General features: G+C 44.1%; 1 protein-coding gene across 4 annotated transcripts; it reads right to left on the bottom strand.

Annotated features, from left to right (window-relative positions):
* Positions 1-2177: 2177 nt before the first annotated feature.
* On the bottom strand, positions 2178-8736 carry LOC119287352. 4 transcript variants are annotated; one of them, XM_037566888.1, is made up of 6 exons: positions 8379-8736; positions 8159-8245; positions 7431-8022; positions 2997-7127; positions 2574-2914; positions 2178-2483 (listed from the first exon to the last, which is right to left on the bottom strand). In XM_037566888.1, the coding sequence occupies exons 1-4, from the start codon at positions 8680-8682 to the stop codon at positions 3059-3061; spliced, it is 5052 nt and encodes a 1683-aa protein (XP_037422785.1). In that variant the 5' UTR covers positions 8683-8736; the 3' UTR covers positions 2178-2483; positions 2574-2914; positions 2997-3058. The 4 variants fall into 4 exon arrangements, with proteins under 4 accessions (XP_037422785.1, XP_037422784.1, XP_037422786.1 ...); XM_037566887.1 differs by having other exon boundaries at positions 2178-2488; XM_037566889.1 differs by having other exon boundaries at positions 2178-2914; positions 2997-7124.
* Between the last annotated feature and the right edge of the window lie 2395 nt (positions 8737-11131).

An 11131-nucleotide genomic window follows, 5' to 3' on the forward strand; every position in this document is an offset into this window, starting at 1 on the left:
ACGGTATGCCAGCTCCTCCAGAAAGTGAAAAACACCATGGTCCGTTCCAACTCTCCCGGTGGGTGCAAGACCTCCAACAACCACTCAACTCCGACATAGGATATCTCCCTTAGTTTCGGCAAGGGGCAATTCTCACTCACACACTCCCAAAAGTTAGACTACAAGGGAGCAGCGGGCATATGATATTACTGTTTTTCCTTTCACTGGATCACAAATGGAATCTTGGGCAATAGCAATCATCGAATCCAAGTAGCTGCATAGGAATAGGCGGGACACAACCATCATAGTTAGGGCTTTCTCATGTACTACTTCATTACGGTTATGCCAACTCCTCAAAAGTGAACAACACTATGGCCCATCCCAACTCTCCCAGCAGGTGCAAGACCTCCAACAACCACTCAACTCCAACATAGGATATCGCCCTTAGTTTCGGAAGGGCGAAACCTCACTCATGCACTCCCAAAGTTGGATCACGAGGGGGCAGCAGGGCATATGATATTACTACTTTGCCTTTCACTAGATCACAAATGGAATCTTGGGTGATAGCAATCATCAAATACAAGTAGTTGCATAGGAACCAGCGGGGCACAACCATCGGTGTTGGGGCTTTCTCATGTACTACTTCATTTCGGTTATGCCAGCTCCTCCAGAAAGTGAACAACACCATGGCCCGTTCCAACTCTCCCAATGGGTGCAAGACCTCCAGCAACCACTCAACTCCAACATTGGCTATCTCCCTTAGTTTCTGCAAGGGACCAAATCTCTATCTCCTTAGACCCTTGTTCTTAATCCTAAAAAAACTTGTTCTTATTACTCTTTTCTTCTAACTTTACAATTACATGTGGTGTTTCCTGTCGGAAACAATGAGATGACATGTACATCATTTAACCATTGGCTCTTTTTGAGGAGAGGGGGTTGGAAGGGGATATAGGTAGCGACAAGGGTATGTTCACTATCCCTCCCTCTCTCGCAAGAAGGAGGAGTTGGGTGGCGGGAGATGTTGTCGATGGTGTCGTCTCTTGCGTGATGTGTGAACATGGTAAGGGATGATGTTGAAAGTGCATCTAATCCCCAAGGTGGATTTTGGTAATTCATGTCAACATATCTCAAATAATTATTGATATCTTAAAGTATATTTTAGAAAAAGTTCTTGTAGGTACAACATTGAAATGGAAGGTGACCCCTAAAAAGCTTAAGAACAAGTGTTGCACAAGTCAAAGATTTCATATTTTCATTTTAGTGATCCAAGATCACATACAGTTCTTTAAATCTTTTTCATGTAAAAGAAAATCTTAACTTCTTCATGTAACTTGCTTAAAACCATTGTCCTTACTACTCCCTCCGTCTAGATAAATGCATTGAGCCACAAGTAATATCGATCGGAAGGAGTACTCTTTTTTCTAACTTTAGAATTGCATTTGGCGCTTGTTTTTGTTTTAAAATAGTTTGGATAACTTACCACATGTGCCACATGATGCATTTGGCGCCACATGTATCGTTGGTTCTTGATTTGCTCTCGCTCGATGAGATGGAGGGGGCTCGAAGGAGATATAGATAGCGACAAGGGGTAGGTTCACCAGTCCTCCGCCTTTCAATGAGAAGGACGGGCGGGGTGGCGGGAGATGTAGGTGGTGTTGTTGCTTGTGCGATGTGTGAACATGACAAGCAATCATACTCATGCCTATTGTCCGAGGATAAAGCGGAATGGTAGATGGTGCTCGCCTAGTAAGGAATGAGTTAGCACCCATGACACCATTTTTTGCTACATGAGTTGATGCCTTCTCATTGATGTCTGGGTAGGAAACAGGAATGAGTAAAGAGCAATGTTAGACCTACATCCAGTTTCTACGTAACTCATCTTACGGGCTGATGTGGAGCAAATCAATTGGGTCAGGATTAGCGGATTAGCGGCTGAGGCCCACCCCGGTTGAATACGGTCATAGGTGTGCGGTTTTCGATAAGTAAATATCTACTCCCTCCGTCCCATAATGTAAGACGTTTTTTGATACTAGTGTAGTGTCAAAAAACGTCTTACATTATGGGACGGAGGGAGTACGTGCCAACTAGGCTCACGTACAATGAGAGGAGAGAAACCAGGGAATCGGTTTCAAAAGTTGCAGACCTGATTTTCCCCAAGAGGCTGCATAGTGAGCACTACAGAGAGCCGCAACATTCAGGTACAACAGTTCAAATAAAGTCTGCTCCAATTTGAGGTAGCATTGTTTTCAGGTAGCAACACTAATTACTTGTTGCTACAACACCATGCATCATTTCACATCATACATTTAACCACATACAAATTTCAATGCCTTCTTTCCGCAAGTTTTTCTTCTGCACTTGCTTTAAGCTATGCATTTCGCAACTAAAACCCAAAAAACTACAGCAATTGTGAAGAATATATCTGTAGTACAAATGGTGTTGTAGCAACAAGAAAATGATTTGACCACCTTCATGCAATGCACGATCGCCATGCCACGTGGTTCCTTCTCTAGTCAAGGACATGGCAAACGATCATGTTGAGTTCAACAAGCTGAGACAAATAGCAAACAATGAATGAAGCAGACCGCTTTTACCTCCTAACTGGCGGCTATAAGTTGATATATGATTGGGCACGATAGTTCAGAGAGAAGTGCTATCAATACCGCAATCAACTGAATGACCACACAAAGATGTGGTTCTCAAATAAAGAAATGAAATCCACCAACAATCTGCCAATATGTACAAAAAGATCGGTATTTTCCAGTTGAAGTACTGAGAAATGTTTGTTTTAAAATAAAAAAAGACGCCTCTGAAATAAAAAAGAGAAACATATGATTTAGCTTATGGTCTGCAAGCATAAACTTGTGATCCAGAAAAGGCAGGGATGCCCTCATCCTGACGATGGTGCATCCCTGCAGCAACCATATCATATCCCCTGCAGAGGAGCTGCTTACATTAGCATCACATAGATGAGTGTGTCAACTCTGAAGATAATAACGAGATTAATGGTAGAATACCTTGGAAAGCACTGGTGTGATATCTGTTACCCTTGTAGGAAGTGCGCTTAACACGCCAAGCATTAAGCAGTTTGTGTATTTCCAACAATTTTGACCTTTAGCTTCCCTGTTGCTAGAGACTTGCAGTGATCATTAAACACCTTGCTGCAATTGCTGATATCCAGTTCTTGCAGCGAGGATGGGAGGCCCTTTTCCGGCAGCCTTGAGATTCCTAAACAACCATTGACCTTCAACCTCTTGAGCGAAGGAAGGCTGTGCAACCCCGCAGGAAGATATTTGAGATCGGAACTGCAACCCCGGAATTCCAGCTCTTCCAATGATGTCAGAAGCTGAAGCCCTCTCTCCTGCCCCTCTGTTAGTCTCGTTACAAACTCCCAGTTTTCAAGTTCTAGGCGTTGGAGGGAGTTGAGTTGCTTGCAGACTGACATGGTAAAGACAGAGGGGCCATCGGTCACAAGCCTTTTTAGTCCAGGGAATAAAGCATAGCCCTGCTTTGACAAATTCTCCAAACATGGAAGCACACCAGGGGATCTGAATACTTTCAAATACTTAAGGCTGCCAAGGAACTGCAAGCTCTCTGGTGCGGCAAGTGATCCACAGTTTCCAATTATCAACTCTTCCAGTGATGTGCAGGTATGCAGCTGTAGAGATCTCAGACTTGGGCTGAACCACACTTCTATATTTTTGAGGTTGGTTACATTCCCTGCAAAACAGGGCTGCAGCATTTCCGGTGAATCACCACGGATCTCGAGTTCTACAAGTGATTTCGGTAGGAGCCATCTTCCGTTCCTCTGATCATCATTTCCATCTTTATCCACCAAAGATGAGAGCAGCCCGGGGCATCCCCAAATTGTTAGCTTCTCAAGGCAGGTAAATCCAGACAAGTCTTTGTTATTCCTGTGAAATACTAGATGGGGGCACTCCCGAATCGATATCTTCTTGAGAGAGGACATGAGATTTAGTGGAAGGCACAAGAGTCCATCTTGGGCTGAGCTTGTCAGCAATGTGTCATCTGGACCTCCTGATGATGAATCCACTGGAACTGAGGTACCATAAGGTTGAATGTTTTCTTCTTCTTCTCCTTCTATCGTTAACTGTGTTATCCCAGGGCAGTCCTCTAAAAATAATTCCACCAGGGCCGGCACATATCCCAGCATCGAAGATAGCCACTTTCCTGCTATTCCACAACACTTAATTCTGAGAGTGACGAGAGATGGGAGGGGCTTGCAACTTGCAGCTGTCTCATCTGAACGGGTATGCTCTGGTATAACATTTAACGAGAAAAGTTTTCGACAGCTACATATTTCCAAACTCCTTAAAGAAATAAGTTCCCCTAATCCTGTGAATGCAATAGACACTAGATTTTGGCAACCATCTATACGCAAGTATCTGAGGCCCCTCAGGTTGTGGAATGCCAAAATTTTGCAATCCAGTGTAGTCATCACATCAGAAGAAGGATCAAAATTATCATAGCCCTCACTTCTGGATCCAACTGTTAATGTGTCACCAGAAGATCCCTCTATCCTTGGGAGTGTTGGAACGTCAACGACTGATAGTTTGGAAATTGTAGGTGATAGAGGAATGGCATGTGGCACAAGTAAATTAGGACATCCATGGATAACGAGTTCCCTCAGACTGGGCAACCATGACTTCTGCTCGATTTTAAATTTCAGCGAGCTCTCAAATAGAGGAAAGATCTTCACTGCAGGACACTTCTTAATCTTCAGAACCCTTAAATCAGAGCTCAAGTCCCTAGTGGAAATGCAGGAAAACCGCTCCAACTTCGGCATTTGAATTAATACCAGTTCCACCAATGAAGGAATTGACATTTCTGTCATACTTGGCAGTTTCATCAACTTCAGCTTTCTAAGAAAAGGAAGCTGTTCAATAGATGTAAGCATTTCCAATTTTCCACAACCCTCTATATGAAGCGTTTGCAAAGAGGTAACCGAGGCAAGCCAAATTGGGGAGAGATGCCCATTGTACCCAGATATCCGCAGATGCTTTAGGTTATTCTGTGGTTTAAGGCCCTCGATAACATCCTCCGACAACCAATCTGTAACAGAGTTCATGTCCCTACCATATTCACCATCTGACGAGGCAACTCCCCAGGACAAGTGCAACACTTTCAAGTGTTGCTTCTCTCTTAATCCTGCCCCATAAGCCTCCTCCCGAGTTTTAACATTTTCAAGTTGAGACACCCCAAGTCGTACAAGCTCTTTCATGGACTGGAGTTGTGTTATCTCAAAGCCGCTTGAATTCTGAACCACAAAATTGGGTAGCTCCTGAAGAGATGTCAGGTTACCAATGTTAGCAATGGAAGAGTATGCCCCCTCTTCTATAACAAGATGCCGCAACCTAAAAACATGGTCAATGCTGACAGGCATAGTAGGATTGGTGTATGAGCCAACATGTAATACTTGAAGATGGCAAAACTTGCTCAAAATTTGAGGCAAAGCACCAAGCCCATCAGCAGCTTTGATGTCTAAGTAGCGAAGATGTTTCAAATTCACAGAACTGCACAGTAAAGGATTTAAACCATCAGATGCTGCAGAAATTTGTAGCAGGCGCAAATTATGTGCCTCCCGGAATATATCCTGAAAGGATTTGAAGAACATGTCATACTGCCCAATGAATACCAATGTCCTCAATTTCCTCAGCGATGTACATCCAGCAAGCATTTTCTTCTCAAACTTCTTATTGCGAGGTTTGTCTCCATGCTGATCTGCGTTGTATCCAGAATCACTTACTATTGATAAATGGCGTATAGTTGGCAGGATCTCACAGTACTGCAGGCCATCTATAGTTGCAAACTCAGTTCTTGAGACTACCCTAGCAAGATCATGCATAAGATCATGCATAATGTAGCAAGTTTGATCGGTCTCTTCTCTTTCGACTTGCTGAAAGAAGCCCAAGTTCACAAGATCAGCCAGATAGTCCAATCCTTTCTCCTCAAGTGTCTTACTTGAATTATCACACTTCACAAATCCCTGGGAAATCCAAATTCGGGCCAGCTCCTCATCGAGGAACTGATATTTCTCGGGGAATAAAGCACAACATAAGAAGCATTGTTGTAAATTGTAGGGGAGCTGATCATAGCTAAGCTTCAGAGCAGACATTATACCTCCACTGAGTTGCAGAGATTTCCAATCTTCATTCTTCAGAATGTTATTCCAATGATCAATAGTAAGGCTCCTTCGTAATAGTTCCCCTACTGTTGCTGCTGCTAATGGGTTTCCCTTTAACTTCTCTACTATTTGCAATCCAATGATGCTAAGATTTTGATTCCTTTCATACTTCTCATCACCAAATGCACATGATTTAAATAATAACCAAAAATCGTCATATGCTAAACTACGTAACTTAATTGGTTCAACTGTACCAACAGTTTGTGCAACAGACAATTTTTGAGTTGTCAAAAGAATCACAGCACCCTTTGTGCCACACTGCAAAGGAGCCAATAGTTGGCTCCATCTGCGGAAGTTAGAGTCATCCCAAACATCATCAAAAATAAGCAGAACCCTCTTTGATGTGATATGCATCTTCAAGACCTCCTGAAGCTTGGCAAAGCTGCATATTCCTTCATGTGTTTGCTTCTGAGAGACAAAATCTAAGATCTCTCTAGAGAGTCTTAGTTCATCGAAGTTGTTAGACACCGAAACCCATATCCTTTGGTCAAAGTGCTCTGCCACGATTGGGTCATTGTATACAAGCTGAGCAAGAGCAGTCTTCCCAACTCCTGCACTGCCTACAATAGGAAGAACAAATGAACCATCGGGTTTGTCTTGTGTCATGAACTTTATGATGTAGTCCTTCTCTGTAACTCTTCCATAGACTTTCCTTGCAATAACACTTGATGTTTGTAGGTGTTGATCTGATATTGTACTTCGATAGTGATTTGAGCTTGCAACAAAATCTGATCCATATAACTTGAGAACCTTACTCAGAACCCCTGATATGTCTTGTAACAGGCGAGTTATTTCTTGTATCCTATGCAAAGATTCAGCCTTGTTCCAAAGGTGTGTTTTAGGCTTGGTCCCGCATGTTGACTCCGCATCCATTCTACTCCTTTTTCTGCTGTGTGAACCAGGAATCACAACAGTTTCAACATTTTCTATACTGTCAGCGCTGCTGCAGGCAAAGGTAAAAGAATAATTGTGGGTTGTCCAAATTGCACAGATGCTGAAATGAAGAAAATTCCACATGCACATAAATGTTCCTAGGGTGGGAGAATTACTCTGATTAACTAAATTACATATATATATTTGGAAGCGGATCAAGATTGTTCGCTTGATAACTGAATCAACTTTCTTTTGGTGACCAAGTTTAGTAGTAATATTTTCCTAAGGTATCATTACCCTATTACTAGTATGCTATTAAAAAAAGTTGTGTGCGTGTGCGTGTGGGGGGTTATCCAATGATCAAATGCAGTACCTTGAAGTGTTTAGCGGCTTGTCGGCTGCATGTTTTTTCTTGGTACAAGCTGCACTATCAATATGGCGTTTCAAACCTGATGTCCCATGTTTGGGTCCACAGTTGAGCTCCGAGCCACAGTGAACACACTTGGCTTTCACAGGCCTGCTGTTCTCATCAGCTTCCGAGATGACAAAGTGCTCCCATACCGGTGACCGTGTCTTGCCACCCTGCCTACTCTGTGCATATATATCTCCCCTTGATTTCTTATTGACTAGCACTGCCCCAAATATGTCTTCCTGCTCTCTCCGAGCACTATGTGTGCGGTTCAAAAATTGAGTTGCTTCGCTTTTGTTCTCACAAGATGCACTCCTGACATGGCGCCTCAAATGCGATGGGCTCAATCCGTGCCTAACCATCAGCTCCGAGCCGCAGCGAACACATTTGACCCGACAATCGTTTCCATCTTGGTCCACGAGCTCGTAATGCTCCCATATCGAAAACGACTGCCTCTTATTGGCAACCTGGCTAGTCACCATATCCATATCTCCCCTGTATTTTTCATGGAGTTGCACACCCCCAAATACGTCTTCCTGATCGCCCAAAGCATCATCTGAGCCACAACACAAGAGTAATATGAATCAGCACGGTCCTGGGCAAGCTGCTTGGCCAGAAATATCTACCCAGTGAAGACAAATTTAGCAGCAGATAGGTACTGTAGGTAGCAGAGATTAGGTAGGCAGGCTTACCTGAGGATGAATCTGTACAAGGGGAGTGGATGAAGAGGTCGGCGAGCGTAGATTGTATGGGCGTGTCATTGCACCCGACTACTTTCCCTTTTTTTTTGTGCATACGTAGATACATATATATACATGAAGTCAAACAACATAGCAGAAATATTCGCTTTATATATAGGAAAAATAACGAAGGAACGGATGAGAAGAAGCAGATCTGCGGTACGGTAGCTACCTGGAGAAGAAGCCGTAGCAGGCGGCGAGGTGAAAGTGTGGAGGAGGCGATGGAAGTCCAGCTCGTCGACGAGGTCGTCGGCTTGGTGGAGCAGATCCTGGAGGCGGGCGAGGGAGCGGGCCAGCAGCGGCCTGTCCCCGGCCCTCACGCCCACGGCGGCGTATCCGATGTCCACCATCTCGACCTCCGCCTCGAGCATCTGGATGTCATGGGCGAGCCCCGCCCGGCGGATCCACGCCTGCAGCTGCGCGGCGGAGAGGGTGTCCAGGATGCTGCCCGCCAGCCACCCAATCGCGCCGTCCATTCTTGGGAGGGCGATGAAATCAAAGCGCAGCACCCGTCCGAGGGGAACGAGAAGAGCAGAGACCGTGTAGTGAATGTATATATAACCCGTGGCGTGGTTTTGTGCACGGAGGCACACACGTGAAACACACCACAGAAAATCCTCGTCAGTCAGAGACATATACAAGAACACAAACCAGATCCTTGTACGACACCGTAAATATATAAATCAAACAACAAACAAAGCGTTGATGGGTGGAACCAAAGTTGAGCGAGCACACCATTGAATTTATTTTCACCATCGTACGTACTAAAATCATTTATATTCAACATATATAGCTTTACACACGACACTAGTTGTACTACTAGTGGACGCAATCAAGCGACAGACCCTCGTTTACAGTACTACAGCTTACCGGTAGATTCTCACCCATTATTTGCACTCCACGGACTATACATACTCCCTCCGTTCCTAAATACAGGTCTTTGTAGAGATTTCAACAGGTGACTACATACGGAACAAAATAAATGAATCTACGCTATAAAATATGTCTATATACATCCTTACGTGGTAGCCCATTCGAAATTTCTCTTTTTGAGAGAAAAAAACACTATTCATTGACGGCGAGAAAGCACCCGAGAACGAGCGCGAGGACGAGCAGCAACGGGAGGATGGTGAGGCCGAGGATGAGCACCGCGGCGAGGCGCCATGCGCCCGGACGGAGCTCGGCGGCGGAGAACCAAATGCCGGCCACCATGGGGACAAGGCCCCAGACGGCGGCGCAGATGAGCGTGCCGTGGTACGCCGCGCCGTGGTTGAGAAACATGCCTTGGGGCGGCCTGAAGATGTACACGGCGAGGGCCAGCAGCGTGCCCACGCCGCCGGACATGAAGAGGCCACGCGGCAGCCTCTCCTCGCTGGCCCATGCGTCCGCCATCCACCCCAGGACGGCCGCCACCAACTGGAAATACATCTTTTCTTCGGCCGTCTACTCTACTATGGGATGGGATGTGGGACTGCAACGGGATACGTATGGGCTACGGCCCTACGGGGGTATGGGATTTATGGATCTGCCGTCCGTCCATGGGATGGGATGGGACGTGGGAGTCCCAGATATCCTCTCCACGGACCCTACGTACCAAACCTCAGTCTGACCGGCCCCTAGCTTGGACGCTTGCAGTATTTGTCCTGGGTACGTCTATTCCTACGTCCACCGCCACTAACAAGGATTACGGGCGTGTATTGCTAGGCAAGGCACAGGTAACATCGTGACCTTTTGTCGCCGACATGATTCAGCACGACTGCGATGGCGTGGCAACGTTGCGCCTGCTTGGATTAATTCTCCTCGAATGCTTCACCATGCATGATTGCGACCGTTAGGCTACTCATAGTGACGAGTACCCATTTCTGATCCCAGAATCATCTGCATCCGGTCAAAGAAACAATTTACAAAAAAATAAACAAATTGTGAATCAACATGTGGTTGGATGATTAGGGGGACACTTGTATGGTAGATAATTTGATGCGAGAGGTGCGCTTCAAGTTTCAGATCATTTGGACATATAAGTAGCTCTTAGAAGAAGAAAAAGACAAATTGGGTCAGAACAATACATTAACAGTAAACCTTTTTATAGATCCTAAATTTATCTTTTTTCCTGGGAGCTATACTCAGATGTCCAAGTGATCTGAAATTTGAAGTGCAGCGTCATGCACCAAATTATCTACCAAGCGGAAAATTGTTGTTTTTTTTTTGAAATTTTCTAGTATTTGTTTAAAAAAATATATTTATCTTACAGGTGCAGATAAGCCTGGGCACTGAATCGCTGCTCTCGGAGTATCGTATACTAGTTATCAAATACTAGTATCATGCATATGATACTAGTGTATAATACTACATTCATAATGTATAGCACCATAGATTAGTATCATAGATCATCTTATTTATTGTCATGCATAACATATAGTGACATTACATTTTGTATGATACGCTATCTACCTATGTTATTCTAACCCTCTCTCTTTTCTTTAATTATTTGTTACGTCAGCGTGTTTGCTAGTCTGAAATGCATGATACCGGTTAAGATATCACCACTGTGATCAGCCTTAGTTGAGCGTGTGTTACTTTGATCTCCTCTTCGCTACAGTATTATTTCAGTACTACTTTCGTTCCGAATGGTTTACTAGTCCCCTTATGTTTGGGGTGAACTTTGACCTTAGATTTCACTATCAGAAAACAAGTTATATACAATTGGAAATTTCTTTTAAATATGAATCCAACAATATAAGTTTTATGGCATACAATTTTTATTTGTTAGTTAAATTTACAATCAAAATTGACACAACATATAAATGGAACCAATAAAACAGGATTGAGATAGTATGTACTCCCTCCGTTCCAAAATAGATGAACCAACTTTGTATTGACTTTAGTATAAAATTGAGTCATCTATTTTGAAACGAAGAGAGTAGT

The sequence above is a fragment of the Triticum dicoccoides genome, chromosome 4A, assembly GCF_002162155.2.
Source record: "Triticum dicoccoides isolate Atlit2015 ecotype Zavitan chromosome 4A, WEW_v2.0, whole genome shotgun sequence".
In the NCBI taxonomy this organism is placed as follows: Eukaryota; Viridiplantae; Streptophyta; class Magnoliopsida; order Poales; family Poaceae; genus Triticum; species Triticum dicoccoides.